The sequence below is a fragment of the Ruditapes philippinarum genome, unplaced genomic scaffold, assembly GCF_026571515.1.
Source record: "Ruditapes philippinarum isolate M1 unplaced genomic scaffold, ASM2657151v2 ctg1385_1_1_1_1, whole genome shotgun sequence".
Classification (NCBI taxonomy): Eukaryota; Metazoa; Mollusca; class Bivalvia; order Venerida; family Veneridae; genus Ruditapes; species Ruditapes philippinarum.
In genome coordinates, this window is record NW_026854172.1 from 164,663 (window position 1) to 185,274 (window position 20,612).

The window sequence follows — 20,612 nt, forward strand, 5'->3', positions numbered from 1 at the left end:
AACAGAGTGAGTGAATGATCTGAAATTTTAGCACACAAGTTACTGATCAAGATCTTCATCAAACGGATCATTTATCTGGAAAAAAAATTTCCAGTCCTGTCATGTCAAAAAACATTAGTGGAGTCCTTTAAAGAAGTCAGGAGATAGGTCTAGTCAGAGTGTACAGACATACCTGCTGGTCTAAATCTTAACTTGCCAATAATGCCAATATGACTCTAGCACTTCTAACATTGTCAACAAAATGTTTTGTAATAAAAAAGTTGAACATTTAAATATCTTACAAGCGGTATTTGAAAAGTTGCTGAAACGAATTTGAAATTGCATCTGTACACCGTTTACTTTTCTTGTCAGAAAATGTGCAAAGTATATCAATGCAAAATTTTACTCAAGTAACTCTATCCTCAAATAAGTTTTAAAACTTTTCTGGATACTTTTCTAACACCCCATGTATCCTGATAATAAAACCTGCACCTCATCTTGACTTAAAAATTGTTTGTTAAATATTGGATCGTGATGGTGCATCAAGAAGCCTTACATGAGATGAATGTATATAAACTCCATAATATTTGTTTTTATTTTCATTCAAAAATTACAGCTATTGCTACTATTGGAGTCAAGTCATTTTTAAACAAAGGTAAAATCTGTTTCTTATATTAATATAAGATAAAATTTGCTAAGCATGTAGTAAGATCATCAACCACACTCACAAACTTTGTACATATAGCATAAAACTTCCATCACATGTGTGCAGAAAACAATAAAATCAAATCTGTTTAACTTCCATGCTAGTAAATCTCTGTTACATTATTATTTTGTAAGTATAAAATGCTTGAAGCTTCTTCATCTTGTTAATATTTTATTCTAACTTTTCTATTTGTTCACTTGATTTAATACAAAATATCTTTAAATATCATTTATAAATTAACATACTTTATTTACTATTTATAAATACAGAAATCATAGATATCACCTACATAGAGTAAAGTTAATATATAGATATAAATAAACTTCAGTATGACTTCGACATATGACAGCACTGTATATATTAAAGCATATGGAAGAAACAGATAAACTAGCTTTATCTATATTAGTTCTATATTTCTTATTCAGAAAGAATGTACTAATATATAGAGGATATTGAATGAGTGTAGATTTAATGCTAAATTTATTGAACGAGTTGAATAAAATCATATTATGGGAGCCTCTGGCAAGCATAATATTGTTTTATTCAACAAGTTCAATAAATTTAGTATTAAGTCTACACGAATATAATATTCTATTTATCACATATATAAAATAAGAACAGTAAACTGTTAAAATGAGTAATTTTTCAATGATGCGCCTATAGTGTAACGCTAACATTAGAGCGCTTTAACGCTATGTTTATATATAGCGCAAATGACGTCTCGTTAAAGTGTTATTACACTTATGTAATATGGTTTTTATTAAATGGCTTTATTACACTCCTGAGCCACGGTTTATGTGATAAATTACTAGTATTGGAAAGCTGCTGTTGACTTCAATATTTTCATATATAGCTCCACTTAATCATAAAACAACATATTTGTATCAATCTGGTATAATAACAGGGCATTATGTTTGTTACACAAAATATCACTTCTATGTTTCACTAGGAGTCGAAAATTTTCAAAGCAAAAAAAATTATATAAATATTTCGAGAGAGATATGTACAAATAATGTGCTAAACCACCCTTGATTATAAAAATAACTCAAAACATTCCTTGAAATGTTAATAACACTACTGTTTTGTTTTTTTTTAATTTACAGTCTATAACTGGTAAAATATTCAAAGACATCTACAAATTATGACCTCCGGGAGAGACTATTGTATCTATGTGATTTTATAAATGCAGTAACAATAGTTTCTCTCAAAGGTAATTGCAGAAACTCAAGCCCTTCAAAAGTGTATAAATACTTACAATAGATGTTGCCTCCTTCAACATAAATCTTATTGTATTAACTTATTTTATATTACATAAAATATAAACATTTTATTATAATTCACCATGGATGATCAAATAATGAGAGTTTATACATCTAAACATGTCCACAAAACATGTTTTCATTAGTTCCCCATGAAATTATTTAAATCAATACAAACAAGAAATAATGATACGTGAAATTATTCCGAAAATTCACTATTTGTTTTATTTCCATCTTCTTCTTTATCATATTTCACTTCTATATCAAGTATTTTTGAGATTTTGCTTTTCTGTTTTCAGTCACACAAATATTATCAATTTCATAATTTCTAGCATGGGGTTGGGGTTCTAAACTAGATACACAACTTTCTTCACATGAAAGAATCCAAAATTCCTGGCAGGGTTCAAACACAACACTGAGGGGCAAGCAATTCTAAGCCAGTGACCGTAACCATATAACACTGGAAGGTGCTTTATATCCCTACACTGTTACATGACTGACTAACATTACTGGTGATAAAAAATGGAATATAAGAACCAACACCAGCTGCCAATATAGACCAGAATTTTTAGCTAAAGTGTAACTGTTTATGTTACAGTAAAGATGCTCTGTCAAGTTTCTGCTAAACAGTTACCCAAGATCTATATATTCCCGTCTGTAATGACATCTGGTGTTTGATTCTTTTTCTTGCATATCAGGAATCATATTAAATCATATTTTTGAAAGAAATAACGAAAATTAATATTTTCATTTAGTAATGTTCTTACAGTAGCATATGAATTTACAACATTCATAACGGTACCACAGCACCAGATCATTCACAAAAGTTGTACCTGAATGATCTGAATGATGTCATTAATTTTTAAAGCACACAACTTCTCTTACACACGGGGTCTTGTCTGATATGCAAAAAATGTAAGAGATTCAATTGAGAAGTCAGTAATTTCTGTTTATTGTTATTTTTTTATTTAATTATTGTAACATTCTCCCTTTTGCAGAATTTATATGTGAGTAAATATTGCTGTTCCTTTTCCATATTCCATATTTTTATAATTATATAGAATAGATATTGTTTTTTTATTCCACTAATTAAACAAGAGCACCGCTAGGCGGAGCATTATATGCCCGAAAGTATTTTTTTTTTTTTAGTAAGGATGACCTTAACCGTTGACCTTTTGACCCCAAAATCAATAGGGGTCTTCTACCCAATATGGACAATCATCCTGTGAAGTTTGAACATTGTGGGCCAAATGGAACTTAACATATGCTCCGGCAACTGTTTTCAGTATCAAGGTAATAGTGACCTTCACCTTTGACATTTTGACCCAAAAATCAACAGGGGTCTTCTACCCAATATGGACAATCATCCTATGAAGTTTGAACATTGTGGGTCAAATGGAACTTAAGTTATGCGTGGAAACATATTTTTCAGTATCAATGTAATAGTGACCTTCACCTTTGACCTTGTGACCCCAAAATCAATAGGGGTCTTCTACCCAATATGGACAATCATCCTATGAAGTTTGAACATTGTGGGTCGAATGGAACTTAAGTTATGCTCTGGAAACTGTTTTTCAGTTATAAGGTAATAGTGACCTTGACCTTTGACCTTTTGACCCCAAAATCAATAGGGGTCTTCTACCCAATATGGACAATCATCCTATGTAGTTTGAACATTGTGGGCCAATTGGAACTTAAGTTATGCTCCGGAAACTGTTTTCAGTATCAAGGTCATAGTGACCTTGACTTGACCTTGTGACCCCAAAATCAATAGGGGTCTTCTTCCCAATATGGACAATCATCCTATGAAGTTTGAACATTGTGGGTCGAATGGAACTTAAGTTATGCTCCGGAAACCGTTTTCAGTTTTAAGGTAATAGTGACCTTGACCTTTGACCTTTTGACCCCAAAATCAATAGGGGTCTTCTACCCAATATGGACAATCATCCTATGAAGTTTGAACATTGTGGGCCAATTGGAACTTAAGTTATGCTCCGGAAACTGTTTTCAGTATCAAGGTCATAGTGACCTTGACCTTTGACCTTGTGACCCCAAAATCAATAGGGGTCTTCTTCCCAATATGGACAATCATTCTATGAAGTTTGAACATTGTGGGTCGAATGGAACTTAAGTTATGCTCCGGAAACCGTTTTCAGTTTTAAGGTAATAGTGACCTTGACCTTTGACCTTTTGACCCCAAAATCAATAGGGTTCTTCTACCCAATATGGACAATCATCCTATGAAGTTTTAACATTGTGGGCCAAATGGAACTTAAGTTATGCTCCGGAAACCAAATTGCTAACGGACGGACGGACGTACGGACGGACGGACAGACGGACGGACGGACAGACAGACGGACGCCAGGGGGTATAACATAATATGCCCTTTCGGGCATATAAAAATGTGAAGACTTACATGTGAATAAATATTGCTTTTATAAGTTGGTGTTTCGGCCATGTGTGGGTCTAAGTTCCATATTCGTATAGTGTCATCGCTGGAACATGTGAAGAATGAATGTGGAGGCAGTACTGACTTCATGCCGGGCTCCAGTATTGGGTATACCTACAGATATAGTGACATAAAACAGAGAATTATATATAAATTAATCTTGTCTGTACATTTAGTGACATAAAAACATAAAACTGTATAAAAATTAATCTTATCTATCAAAAGATAAATACACAGTGTACGAGTATCCTAGAAAGTTTTACAGAAATCAAAGGAAATGGCCTTCAGTATTTTTCAAACAATACTAACAAACAACAATTGTAACTCAAATTAATTGCAAATATAAAAGCATATTGTTGAAAACTGTTCATTAAAGTATCAAAAGAGTCGAATTTTAAACACTAACAATATTTTCACGTCTTGATTAAAACCTAACTGATAAAACTGACCATCAAACACTATATATTTAGTAAAGTTTATGTATTTTTACCTCTACACCATACACACATGAACTATGGTAGAGGAATGACCAGGCTTTACCAATCTTCTTCAAGTCATGGACATCCCATATATACATACTGTGGTCATTATATATACATGTCACCTGAAAAAACAGCAGAAGTTAATATATCAGATAATTTTCTTAGTTACTTAGTTATAGATATTCTTGACAAGTTATATGGCCCTATATAAATGGTTGTTTGGAAATATGACCCCAGCCGCTAAGCGAGGGTTACATTGCAAACAACTGTTTATATACGGCAATATAACCTGTCAGAAATATCTATAACAAATTTATAATAAAGCAAGTATCTTTGTGGAGAAAAAAAAGTGAGATTTCTTCATAAATTGACAACAAATTGTATATAAAACAATATATACGTCACGATTATCCAATGAAAAGCAACGTTACAAACATGCAGTATTATGATATAATTTCTAAACAGCCTTGCAAGTATATAGGAGAACATTTTCAAATTTTCATGAACTGAGAAATTATATGCTTTCAATTTTTCTTTAGTAAAACTGATCATTATGCTGGATCATTCTTATATTAATTCAAAACTAAAACTATACAATAAATAAGATATAAACATTAACCATGAAAATAGCATTACTAGTAGGTCAGATTGCAAAAATATGATGGTTTTCAAGGCTCTCTATTGATGGTGAACTATAAACAAGAGCTGTCAGAAGGACAGCGCGCTCGACTTTTTTAGTGCTTGCCTATAAAACAAAACTTTGACAGTTAAGGGCACACAAGACTTTAACTAGGAATTTCTAAGTACAAATCAAGAAACATTTTCACAGAGTTATCTTCTCTTGCTTGCAGATAGGTCTCATGATGGCACATAAGAACTCCAACTTCCAAAGTAATATCTCAAATGGTTAAGTCAACAAGTGGACAAGAATGAAAATTTTAACTGAGTTTCTAAGTCAAAAAGGGCCATAATTTAAATAAAATCCTTAACAGAATTACCTTCTCCTGCCCATGTTTTGGGACCATGATGGTAAACAAGTATTCCAACTTTCAATTTAATATCTCAACCAGTTCAGTCAAAAAGTTGACTGGTACAAAAAAGTTAACCAAGATTCTAAGTCGATAAAAGGCCTTAATTTTTAAAACAAATCCCTGACAGAGTTACCTTCTCTTGCGTACAGATGGGGGTAATGATGTGAAATAGCATTAAAAGTTTCAAAGCAATATCTCAAAGGGTTAAGGCAATAAGTGGATTTTACCCATATTCAATGTATTTTCTAAGTCAAAAAGGGGCATAATTCTGTCAAAAACCTTGACAGAGTTATGTCCTCTTGTCTGTTGATGAAGGTCGTGATGGTAAACAAGTATGGTCAGTTTCAAAGCAATACCTCCAATGGTTTTGAAATAAAGTGAGGTGGTACAAAAAACTTAACCAAGCTCAATACACTTTTCTAAGTCAAAAAAAGGGCCATAATTCTGTCAAAAACCTTGACAGAGTTATGTACTCCTGTCTGTAGATGGAGGTTATGATGGTGAACAAGTATGGTAAGTTTCAAAGCCATACTTGTAATACTTCTGAAATAAAGTGGGGTGGTACGAAAAACTTAACCAAGGTGTGACGCCAACGCCGACGCCGACGCTAACGCCGACGCCGACGCCGGGGCGAGTAGGATAGCTCCCCTTTTCATAGAAAAGTCGAGCTAAAAATTAAAAACATAATAAAGAATGTTTAGTAATTTAGTTATCGGTTGCACAATAATGCAAAATTTAAATTACTACAGTGAGCAAGTTTATGGTTCAGTGGTAAATACAAGATAAATCTGCAATTATTACTGTCATCACTAGTATCTACAGAGATGAAAATACAACATAAAGAATATAAAGTAACATACCTTATTATGTTCCTCATCATATTGTATAGCTATCGTGTCAGGATATCTAATGTCTGTATCTTTTACAGAATTTAATTGACTGAAATATACATTGTAATAAAAAATAAAATTCTACATTGTGCTTGTTTAATGGTCAAGAGATTGGACAATCAATGCTCCTGAATTACAGACATTTGTATGTGATTTCAATTTTTCTTAAATGAAAAAAAATCATCAAAATTCAGAAGGTCTTCTTTAGTTTCCTGCAATAACAATTATTGAACACAAATTTCAATTAGTTTAATAAAACTAAGGCCAAAATAATACAAAAATGTAACATAATGGCAACAAAACTTTAGTAAGTCTTTTCAAATACAACCTCATAAAACATTACAAAGTCATTTTGGTCAAGTATTTTGAATCTGAGAAAAATATATGCCAACAAATGTTGTTTTGTATGAAAACATATATGGTACAGTACATTACTAAAGGGATAAATAAATGCAGAACAAATCTAGGTCCTTCTTTATAAATATTCATGGAGTAGTTTTATTTCTAAATACAGATCTGAATAATCATAATATAGATATATTTACCTTGGGTTGACAGCAGCAGCAATATCTACACCGAGGTAGTGAGGTCGTGGAAGTGTCGCCACATATTGTAACGTTGACGAGTTAAATACTCGCACTATACCATTAGCACAACCGACAAATATATATTTACCAGCCACTGATATAGCATTGGCACATGTTGACTGAAATAAGATACACGATAAAATTTAACAGAAAACAATTATGAATATTTTACAAAAGCAATATATAAGTACCATACCCAGCAAATCTAATTCCCTCAATATTAAAATTCTAAATAAGTTATAACTAGTGACAATTTATAACATTATCAAAGGTATTATTTCACTAAAAACGAAAAAACAAGATAAGAAAAATTATTTATTACATAATACAAATTTCCCCTTATTGCAACAGACATGGACTCTAGGTGAAATGATCAAAAACAAAATAAGTCATAATGAGTTGCATTAAATAACTGTTTTTTTTTATTAGAAACTAATAGATAATGGTTTTACAGCATAAAACACTACAAGCCAACAAATTAAAAACACCTTACATAAATCAAGTAGTACTAGTCAACCAATCAAAGACACCTTACATAAAACAAACATCATGTGCAAATTACAGATTCAAACCAGATTAAAAAAAAACAAGTGTTTTGCTGCATATTCTTATCAACATATACAAGCTTTACAAAGGAAATAAATGCCGAAAATAGTAAAATAATTTCTGCATTTTCCGTCCATTAATTTAGGACTTGTTAGCTTATATACACATACCCTCAGTTCTACCCATTTTTCCATCTGACGTTTCTCGTTAAACTGGCACAGATACCCAGACTGTGTCACACAGAATGTGCTCTTTTCTAAACTACCAGTGCCCGCAGCTACGTCACAGAAAAAATTGTTCCTATGGTCTCCCAATATACCATTTCTACCATTTAATGGTAATGTTATAGAGTTTATCTGAAATATAATGAGATCATATTTCAAACACAGTGGCCTATCAGAAATCTGGTTATTGTACTACTAAATATTATCATGTTATAAAAGTGTTGTTTTTTTTTTTTTTTTTTTTTTAGTTGTTGCTGTTTTTTTGTGGGGGTGTGAGAGGGGGGGATTTAGACCAGGTTGTATATATCTCAAATATGTCCTACCACCAATTAACAAAATATTTATCCTGCAAAAACAGAATTTGTCTACAAAAACTTTTGTCTTCATGTTTATATTACCAGACACAGTAAATTTAAGGTCTATATATAGAACTGTAAGAAAATGTAGTAGGAAACATATCAATCATGTCTACCTGTGTGTACCTGTATGTACAGCACTTACATTTGTCATTTACAACACAATCATTTATAACATGATGACTAATGCCATATAAACAACTTTAAAAAATATAAAATATTAGACACCATCTATCAGTTACAGATTAAGTCATTAACATTTAACTCAAACTTTCATAATTTACTAAACAATAAGTCAATGAGGACGCAACAAAAAAAACAATGAAAAAAACGTATCAATTGATTAGTAATTTTCATTAACCAGGTCAAATATGATATCCATCAAACTTGGTGGTAAGTTATCTAATCAAACTGACATTAAACAATAACTTCACAGTTACCCTAGTTTATTACATGTTTTGCAGTAGATTACTGAATTATAACGGTTAATTATATTCTGATAATTTCACAGTAATGATTACCAAATATAATTTCACAGTAGCCGAACTATATTTGGCGTAAAAATAAAATATTTATCATTAATGAATGTTTTTTTCAGCGGAAATGTAGTCAATCATAATAAAAAATGTACGTGATAACTGTAGTTCGTAAATATTTACGAACGTTGTGCTGAAAAACATCTAAAATCTAAAAATAATCATGGAATTATATTTTGCTTCAACATTGTGACGTCATTATTTGATGACGTCATGAAGATAAGAGCATGACGTTACGCGGCAAAAATCAGTAAAATGGTGTAAAAATCGTTAAAAAATCATGAAATAAACAGAAAATTTGTTTGTTTTACATGTAAGATCAAATAATATTTCACTCGTGAACCCCAGCTATTATATTTTCACTCGTGGCTACGCCACTCGTGGAAAATATTGCATCTGGTGTTCACTCGGTGAAATATTTTTCGATCTTACACTGAAACAAACAAATATCCTCTATATAATGTGATATTTAATATAATAATATTTTATTGCATATATTAATATATATCAATTTTTACAACAACATTTCAACACAATATACAAAAAGAGTCGGGCCAAAACTTTTTGCAATATTATTATGGGCTCTCCCCTGCTTATATATGTGATATAACAATGTATTGTATTGATTCAACAGCTGAACCCTTCATTACAGGAAAGTTTCTAGTGTGTTTATTAACTTATAGCTATACAAGCAGACAAAAATAAATTCTGTATAAACTTATAGATCAATTAAAATTGTGTTAATTCAAGGAGACAATAGCACTGTCCCTCAAGACACAGCATCTATGAGAGACGAACATGTTTTGTTTTTATTTTATAGGCACATTATGTCTCGGAATAAATTATTTCTTTTTTCAGCAGACAGGACAAATATTGGTTTTATAATGTAGTTATAATGGATTGCGAACATGTAAAATGTTTATCACTTGACGAAAATGGTGTTGAATGTGAAATAATTTGTCATAAAGGTAGCAAAACAGTAAACAAAGTAGTATTTTGACTTCCATATAATACACTAAATCACTATAACTGTACTCATTTCTTAAACACAAAAGAAACAAAGATGTCTCAGCTATATATCCAATGATTAATTTTTTTGGAAATTCTTACAGGGCACTAAAAATTATAAGTTTTTTGAACTAGAACTGCCACTATCATGGCGTGAATACCCCCGCATACCACTTTGTCAGAATCAACAGTTACCATTTAGAGCTCAAGAACAACCTCCCTGCCAAATCTGAGGTTACTAAGCCAGTGCATTGCTAAGTTATGTATTCTACATGCTTCAAATGTGAAAATGTCAAAATCAATACATTGCGGACAGGACATTCTTTAGCAATTGAGAAGAAAAGCTTTTTTTTTGTCAAGGTCCCTGTGACCTTGACCTTTGACCCAGTGACCTCAAAATAAATAGGGGTCACCTTATAGTCATGATCAACATCCATGCCAAATATGAAGACTGTGGGTCAAAGGAATCATAAGTTAATGGGTGGACAAACTTTTTGAAGTCAAAGTCCCTATGACCTTGACCTTTGATCCAGTGACCTCAAAATCAAAAGGGGTCATCTACTAATCATGATCAACATCCATGCCAAATATGAAGACTGTGGGTCAAAGGAATCTAAAGTTATTGGGCAGACAAACTTTTTGAAGTCAAAGTCCCTGTGACCTTGACCTTTGTCCTGGTGACCTCAAAGTCTATAGGGGTCATCTACTAATCATGACTAACCTCCATTCCAAATAAGAAGACTGTGGGTCAAAGGAATCTTAAGTTATTGGGCGTACAAGCTTTTCGAAGTCAAGGCCCCTGTGACCTTGACCTTTGACCTGGTGACCTCAAAATCTATAGGGGTCATCTACTAATCATGACTAACCTCCATGCCAAATATGAAGACTGTGGGTCAAAGGAATCTTAAGTTATTGGGCGGACAAGCTTTTTGAAGTCAAGGCCCCTGTGACCTTGACCTTTGACCTCAAAATCTATAGGGGTCATCTACTAATCATGACTAACCTCCATGCCAAATATGAAGACTGTGGGTCAAAGGAATCTTAAGTTATTGGCGGACAAGCTTTTTGAAGTCAAGGCCCCTGTGACCTTGACCTTTGACCTGGTGACCTCAAAATCTCTAGGGGTCATCTACTAATCATGACTAACCTCCATGCCAAATATGAAGACTGTGGGTCAAAGGAATCTTAAGTTATTGGGCGGACAAGCTTTTTGAAGTCAAGGCCCCTGTGACCTTGACCTTTGACCTGGTGACCTCAAAATCAATAGGGGTCATCTACTAATCATGACTAACCTCCATGCCAAATATGAAGACTGTAGGTCAAAGGAATCTAAGTTATTGGGCGGACAAGCTTTTTGAAGTCAAGGCCCCTGTGACCTTGACCTTTGACCTGGTGACCTCAAAATCAATAGGGGTCATCTACTAATCATGACTAACCTCCATGCCAAATATGAAGAATAAGGGTCAAAGGAGTCTTAAGTTATTGGGCGGACAAGAAAAAACCGACGGACGGCCGGACGGACGGACGGACAAGCTGATTCCAGTATACCCCCCTTACAACTTTGTTGTGCGGGGGTATATAAATAAAATTCAGAGCATTTCTGAGGCTTAATGGGCCTTTAAATGTTGTGTTGATATGTAACAGGATCCTACCTTTGACTTGCTGCTGTCAAGATACCAGAACTTTACATGTCTCATACCTACAGTAACAAAGTATGAACCATCTGCCGAAAATGATACTGCAGACACCTGTTATATATATCAGTGAGAAATAATGTAAAAACAGGCATTCAATTCTATAAAAATTTACAGTTCAAAAGAATGTAAACATTTCTCACTAAAACTGAAATAGTGTTGCTAAGCAGAGGTTGCACTTAATTAACCAACTATAGCAGAATTGTTGAGTGATATTTTTAAGCATAAAAGTTGAAGATATAAATAAGTCACGATAAATATAGATTTGTATAAATGTTTAACTGGAGCTGATCATTGTATTTACTAACAGTTTAACAATGTTTTTATATAAGTCAAACTTAAATTTGGTAGAAGGGAGGAGAGATTTGGGAAGATATAGATGATATTGAATGAGTGTAGGTTCAATACTGAATTTATTTACGAGTTGGTAAAGTTATATCATACGAGACTCTGGCGACCATTTTAATATTTTAAACAAGGATTTCAATAAAGAAATGAAGCTACACAAATATAATATCCTGTTTATAACAAACCTAAAATAAAGACCGTTAAGAGGAAAAAAGAATATTTTTTCATTGAAGCGCCTACAGTGTAACGATAACATTTAGCATGTCTTCAAGCTATGTTTGTACAACACAAATGACATTAATTTAATAATATATGCACAACCGAGCAATATCATTTTTAGGGAGATGCAAAAGCATGGGAGTATGATAGATAAAAATAATTTATAATTCACCATTTTATACTCACCTTACTAGATACTTTGTTGGATGCGACCTTTGACCCAGTCCTCCAGTTCCATACATTGACCTGCATGTCATGTTGAGTACCAATAGATACAATATACTTCAGATTGGGCGAAAATGCCTGAAAATATACAAACATTTCAAGAAATAATATTTTTATTGTCAATCAGAAAGATAATGTATGTATAATAGCATCCCTGAACAGAAATATTGCACACACAATGCATGTCTTGTTTTTATTGTTTTAATTTTTTTGTCCCTGTTATTTAAACTATTGGATGTGTGCAAAAATGAATAAAATTCATAAGGAATATTACATCAATGTGCTATTCTGAGGGTTTGTATCACTTGAGTTGATTGTATTTTTACAAGTCTGTATGCTTAGTGGGAATAAAACTTTATGCAATCAATGCTGAATATACTTTGAAATTTTCCCTAAAAATAACAAATGGTTTAGTCCATATCTAAAGATGGACAAGTCCATTTAAGATATCTAGCAAGGCAAGGGTTAAATGTCCCTGGTGCCAGAATTGAACCTACAGCACTAAAGGGAAGGTAAATATCATCAGAACTGTGATCACTGAGCCATGAAAACTTCCTGCTTCTAATGCAACATTGTATATGACTCTAACTGTTAAAACCTAAGGCTTATGTACAGAAACAGTGCACAATTTACACTTATAAGTAAATATTTTGGACTATAATTAGAGTAGATTTTAGATACAACTCACACTGCCATTAAAAACATACAATTTTATACTATGTATAGATATAAACCTGGGACAATATTACACTGTTTATTACTTTATTACCTTTGTAAAGTTTATGATTCAATAGAAAAACAGCCTTGTTCAAATTTTTATGTTTCAACTGACCTGCAATATCTCCTTTCATTTTACATCTAATTAAACTTCATAAAAACAAACTTATAAAACCATTCTCCCATTTTCATTAGGAGGAAATAACAGTAAAAATATTTGGCTGTTTTTGTTTATTTTGACAAGGTGAATTTTAATAAGTTAACATTGTTAAATATCTGTTTAAAACCTAGCGCTCATAATTAATCGGCTTCTGTTCATTATTTCACGTCACATGCAATCACTTATCTTGCAAAATGACAAAACTTCTTAAAATAGATTACAAACTTTTTTTGTTAAACATAGTCTAGTCAAAAGTTACATTTGACAGTTATTTGAATCTATAAACAATTTGGTTCAGTAACTTCAGAATTATATATATAAATACATTCAGCAGATAATATACACAAACATTGAAAGTGCTACAAAAACATAGAGTTTGTTGCTATGTCTTAAATATTCTTTTTCTTCATATGAATGTTTATATTTATAATTTTAAGGTGGAAATTTTCACTTTATTGTATTAGTTATAAAGATACCTGGCAGGTTATATCGGTTATATGGCCAAAATAAGCTTATATAACCTGAGCCACAAGCCATGTGTTATATTGAAAATATGGCATAATTAAGTGTTAATACATGACCTTATGACCTGTCAGAAATGTTTTTATCAAAATGTATTTATTAATTTATTAAAATGTAGCACAATTCTTTAATTTCAGGGAAAAGAAAAATTACATTTAGGCTATGAAAATCAACAAAGACTCACAGTATTATAATATTAGTTATAAAGATTGTTGACAGGTTATATGGCCCTTTATAAACGGCTGTTTGTAAATATAACCCAAGCCACCAGGCGAGGGTTATATTGCAAACAGCCATTTATATAGGGCCATAGAACATGTCAGGAATCTTTATAAAGAATTTATAATACAGCAAGCATCATTTTGTTTAGAAAAAGTAAGATATCTTCATAAATCGACAGCAGCCGTGTATATAAATCTATATACAAGTCACGATTATCAAATGAAAAGCGACGTTACAAATGGCAGTATTATAAGTAATAGAAAGAACATCGAAACACGAGGCTATCTGATTTATACGAGGGGGCGTAGCCCTCGAGTATTAATCAGATTGTCGAGTGTTTTGATGTTCTTTCTCTTTTGTATCATAGTCAAACATAAAAACACGTTCCCTGTTGTCACAATATGAAACCCCGGAGAAAAGTAACCAATGAACGAGCATCTAAATATGACATTTGTGTCGCGCCGTCACAATATGTAAACCCCAACAAAAATGAGCCAATCAATGGGCATGCTCTGGAGTGCGGGTAACTAATACCTGCACTCCAGTTAACGCACGGTGCATGTATATGTATACGATTTAACTCGGACACATTTTCAACAGAAAGGTCCCCAAACTATGATACAATACGTTATATATAGCACGTTTCTAAACTTTACTGGTATAGAAACACCAAGAGGCACTTCCCTGCACACATGAGTAGAACCATCAACATACAGGCAAGCAGTTGGATAACTTAAAGAACACTCATTGACACAGTAAATACGGAGAAAATTGTTCCAAAACATAAAATATATAATAAATATATACCACACAGCTGATGCCAAACTTGTGACCATGAAACTCTGCAACCTGCGTTTTTTCTGCTACGTCCCATACCCGTACAGCTGGTTGAAAACCACTCTGTCAATACATGAAATAAATATTTACATAATTATTCATATGGTATGTTTATCTATAAAACGTAAAATTTACAGTAACATGACAGATTGACACAAGTTGTAAGCTAGACATTTTTATTTCAGTTTAAACAACTCATTTTTGATAAAGTCACTAGGAAAATATCTAGGTCTGAGGAATTTTGACTGAAGTTTTCAAAAATACAAACCAACATTTAATATGTTGGATGGCCTAACTTTGATACAGCAAGATGGAGATCTGAGGATTTTAACAAGTGATGACAAGGAAAGATTTATTTCTGTTTTATATAATGTAATCAACTAAATGCCATCCTGAAATGACCAAAATGTGATATAAACATTAAAATAGCCATGTACCAACTAGATATTGACATCCAATAACACTCTAAATGTAAGATTATGAGTTCATAAAAAGCTGTATAAATAGCAAGGTGACCCATAACATATTGTTGCAGGTAAAAATGAAACCCCTGAAAGGGTTATGCTTTTACTAAACAAAACAAAATTTCTTTTAAAATACAATAAATTAAGTAATGTTATGAAGAGTAACTGAAAAATAATTTTAATCAGCTGACTATTTCATCATGTTAGTCATACAGTTATGTTTATAGTAGTAACACTTTGAGCACTTGATACATTAAAACACCAGCTATTACATTAGTTAATTAGACCATATTTGAACTATAAAATCTTGTTTTATACTATGAATAATGAATGAGACCTGGCGCTGGACTGTTCCTTCAAACAACCAGACTGTGAGTAGTAAAAACTATGGTAGGGTATTACATGTAATTGTGAAATAGTTCTTCAAACAAAAGGTTCAGTTTACAACTCTAGCTGTGTTTGAAGTCCAGGCTATATAAAGTTGTATTTTATTGCCCAGAATGTCCTGTTTTTTTTATATAACCTCTTTAGATCTAGTATCACATATAAACATGACAAACATAGGTCTATTTATTTCATTTTGTCTTTTTTTTATGTAAGGACCTACATTTGGAATTGCTGAAAGGTTTTTTTAGTGGTCTTTTTGTTGTTTTTTTCTAAATAGAATATTCTATTTGAATTAATTTATATAAATATACTGTTGATGTTACATAATCATTTTTTTCATGTTAAAATACAATTTAGAATCACCAACTTTAGTTACAATATAACAAAGCCTATCAGCTAACAGTTCAGATGAATTTGACTGCACATATAAATAGTAGCGACATTATAACCGTGCCATATACATGCTCTCTCAACTTATTGTCACATTTTGCCACATGTTTGTGCTTTTGTATTTATATTGATGCTTTGTCAATGGCCCTTCTTAGGGCTTTAGTACAAATAAAATTTCTTCTTCTTCTATTAACAGGCTAACCTCTAGGTACTTTACTTGTAACACCTGCACAGTGGTTTAGTGGTTACACTGTCTGACAACAAATCAAGGGATCATATGCTAACTATTACTTTTTTTCATATGAAGCTCTAAAACCAAGGTCATATTAAGTGATGCTTTACTTTCTATATATAAACTACTTGTAGCGGTCAGAAACCCTTGCAGGCAAATCACTCTAGAAGAGAGTAATCTTATTTTTTGAAGGATGTAGTAACTGCAGAATTTATCTTGTTTTACTCTATCATTACTTATTCAGACTTAAATTATCTTCTATTCTCACACGAACCAAATTTTTCCCTATTGAATAAAGAAGAACCCAAAGTGTGTGTTATTATGCAATAAAATAACTGTTTGACATTCTATATTTAGACTAAGACATGTGACATAATCATTATACATGTGATGTAACCACTAAAAATTTGATGCGCTGAAAATACACAAACAAATCAGGTGCAATTCAGCTTAATATCAGGTACAGCAGAATTTATTTGTTGATGTGTTAGAATCGAAATAATATATCCAAATCGTTGATTTTATTGCTTGATATATTAACATCACTGTTTGGATGCGCATCATTATATCACTTGGGCTACGCCAAACAGTGATGTTATAGAGCGATAAAATCACTGTTTTGGATATATTTTTTCTTAAACATTTAAAGGATCAAGCAGATATATATAATGATAAAAATACTGGCTTACCTCCCCTGTGACAAGATGTTTACCATCACTAGAGAATGCCAGGGACGTGAGAGTCTTCTTCGACACATTGAATATATGACCCTGTTTGTTTTTCTTGGGGTTATATAACACCACCACACATCTAGAAATATATATATAATTATATATATCACCATACATTGTCTATAAATAACTCTATATTCATAATTATAAAATATATACGCTGACAAATTATAATACATATATAAATTGTAGATACAATAATTAATTTGATAAATTCATGATCAGCAAATAATGTTGTGATGCCTCTAAGCTATAAATAATTGTTTTCATGAAAATGTCTTTATTTGTACAATATACATAATATCTGCATTAACCCAACCCTCTCTTTAGATCTTAAATAGATTTGTCCATCTTTAAATCAGGACAATTTTAACCATCCATCATTTACAGGGTAAATTTTAATATAAGAAATGTCTTTATAGCAAACAATGCAGACCAAAGTAGGTGATGATCAGAAGGCTTGGATGTGCTCATGAACAGACTCAATCAAACCAAGCCTGCAACATTTTGTCGTTTTGGACTTTCTATAGGGATTCCTATTTTCTCTATTTGGTCACATGGGTAGATTCAGTTGCCTCAAGCAGTCTTAGGATTAAAGTGTACTTCATGAAAGTCATTAAGCCAATTATCATGAATTTTGACACTGACCATAACATTTGTGTTCCATCAATTTAATAATACAGAAAAAAACAAGGCTACTATAATATGTTTTTATGATTGTTTAATTACTTTGCTAGCACTTTATTATGTTTATATCATGAAACAACATGACAAAACCTGGGGGATACATATGTTACAACAGTCATTTAGATATATATACATGTGTCATCAATGGTGTTTCTATCTGACTCATAATAAACGGCATGTGCTTAGTCGTTTTGTCACTAAAATCAAAATTACCTGATATATTCCTATAATAATCTAATAATGACAACAATATTTTACATGGGTACAATACTTCAAACTCAACTAAACTGTCAAAAAGAAAGCTCACATTTGTCACCAATATCTGACCAGCCTTATTTCAAACAAATTACACCACCTCTTTACACAACCTCTCTCTACAGTACTGTACCATAGAAAATCCTGCTATTACATCGATATCAATTTGTCTTAAAACCTAGCATACATACACTGTTTCCCTTCCATGACTTGAACATAAAACAACTACATCCATTCTTACCGGACCAACAACTTACACAGACTAGATACCATGGCAAGTTAAACCATTTAAGTTCCATCCTCTTATTTATAAAAAAAATAATTTACTACGTATTTTCTTAAATTACAAAAACAGCTGCCACAGGACAAAAAAATTATACAACTTTGTTTTATACATTATCTGGATTTTTTGAGGCAGAAAAAGTTTATTCAGAAGGTTACATCTGTACATTGATTACAGATTTCTACAAGAAAAGCATTGATGCAAAGCATCAAAGGGCATCCAAGCAAGAATATGCAGCAAGTGAAGATGAACTAGTAGACATATGATGACAAGATATTCTTAAAAACTTTTCAATGGTTAATTGGTTTTTACCAGAATTGTATAAAAGTTTATTCAGGAGGTTACATCTAATTCTATACACTGATTAAGGATTTCTATTATTTTCTTATTTTGTAGCAAAAAAAATCCCCTGTAATCCAAAAATTTCAGTCGACCATAAGTAAAATCATTGGCCGTGGGTACATTTGTATAGGGCAGGTATTTTATGACTTACAGTGCATGTCTTTATAACATTAAATGTAGAAATGCAACCAACAAACCCTGTTTTATTGCATTAACTAGACAAGACGCCCCCTACCATACAGTTGAAATCAGTAATTTAACTATACAATATGTTGCCTGACATTTTCCTACAATACAACCCAGGTATAAAACCTTCATATAATAGTAACAGATTGTATCTTAACTAGTCTGTTTTGTAAATATAAAAACATGACACCAATTTTGAGGTATAAAACTGAAAATATACCTATCATCACAAATCTATTATACTGTAGGTAAAAAAACTAATTCAACCACAAAAAACTTGAATATATAAACATTTATGTATCATTATTCACACAGTATGATTTTAAGGTAGACCATGTTATACTGCCAACATCACTAAGATTTGAGACTTAATATAGTCTGCTTTGAACATTAATGTTGCCTCTTGTGGATGAGGGGATGCCTGTATTGGTTGAGGCATCCGAATTGTAGCCAAAATTTAACCCAGTGTGATCATAAGAGGCGAGCCGCAACTAAATGGGTTCAAATTATTGGAGTCTTAAAACTGTCCTGAGATCCAGCAGGTGAGGTGGTTTTGACTCCGGGACCAGGTGTTGCTTTGAATTTGTAACAATCAAAGTTAGCTAAAATCATCTTTCCTGATTCGGCACCATGTGACCTAAATTGTGTTGGTGCACAGTAAAACCTAACAAAACAATACAAACATTAATGTTAATGTATGAAATTTCTACATTAAAGACATTTAAGGTACATTTTATACCACTATACATGTAATTATAAATATAAGTTTGCACTATGAAGATATGCAGGTTGTATGTCCACTGTCCAGCGTTTAGTGCCTAAAATATTTCTTTTAATTTCTTTAAATTTTAATGGTGAAACAGTAGCCAGTTGATTGACAGCTTGCATTACAAGATTTAACATTGAGAATATGATGGGTTGAGTCAGAGACATTATTACAGATAATGAGAGGAAAAACTGAAACAATATCACAAAATAATAGACAAATTATACATATTTATGGTAAACTAAACCCTGTGATCGCTGGGTGTTTTTGTGTGCTTACATCAGTTTATATAATAGTAGCAGAGGCAGATTTTCCATATCAATATTGTTAACAATAAATGTAATATCAACATGAAAACAAAAATCAAACAATACCAGGACATTAACACCTGTTTCAACCCAAAATCTGGATAAAAACAACTGTTAACTAATGTTAACTGGTTGTATGACTATAGGATCAAAACTGTTCTTTAAGAATGTTAATAAACCAAGTTACTATCATAATTATTCATTCACAAGGGCTAAGTAGACATTTCATATACAGAAATATCTGTTAAAGGGTCCGTTGTCAAGCACCAATGTGGTAGTCTCAACCCTATTCCTTATTCTACAAATTTACCTTTGTATAGAGAAGGCCGAAGCGGTGGTTAAGGTGTTTACATGTCAACCCAGGGATCAAATGGGTCCTATTGACTTAAGTCACAACCATGTTTCTTCATATGACATCAGTACTGGTTTATCCCAAAAGCGGAAAAAAGAGCTTGTTTCACAAGTGAGCTTAAATAAATACCGATATGTTTAAACTAACCCCAATCATTTTGTACACAGTTACATGTTTTTTATTGAAACTAAAATGTTGACTTCATAACAAAACCTTTAGACTTAAACGAAAG

The 20,612-nt window shown here is 32.2% G+C and overlaps 1 protein-coding gene across 1 annotated transcript in view; it reads right to left on the reverse strand.

Moving 5' to 3' along the window:
* The window catches only part of LOC132739248 (mitogen-activated protein kinase-binding protein 1-like), a 76,815-nt gene that overhangs the window by 36,234 nt on the left and 19,969 nt on the right, over positions 1 to 20,612 (reverse strand). The window contains exons 3-11 of the mRNA XM_060726912.1: positions 17,160 to 17,280; positions 14,968 to 15,060; positions 12,501 to 12,617; positions 11,706 to 11,801; positions 8,100 to 8,285; positions 7,342 to 7,502; positions 6,767 to 6,845; positions 4,884 to 4,997; positions 4,361 to 4,507 (exon numbers count right to left, since the gene is read on the reverse strand). Of these exons, the coding sequence (XP_060582895.1) occupies positions 4,361 to 4,507; positions 4,884 to 4,997; positions 6,767 to 6,845; positions 7,342 to 7,502; positions 8,100 to 8,285; positions 11,706 to 11,801; positions 12,501 to 12,617; positions 14,968 to 15,060; positions 17,160 to 17,280 (1,114 nt within the window). The remainder of the gene's footprint in view (positions 1 to 4,360; positions 4,508 to 4,883; positions 4,998 to 6,766; positions 6,846 to 7,341; positions 7,503 to 8,099; positions 8,286 to 11,705; positions 11,802 to 12,500; positions 12,618 to 14,967; positions 15,061 to 17,159; positions 17,281 to 20,612) is intronic.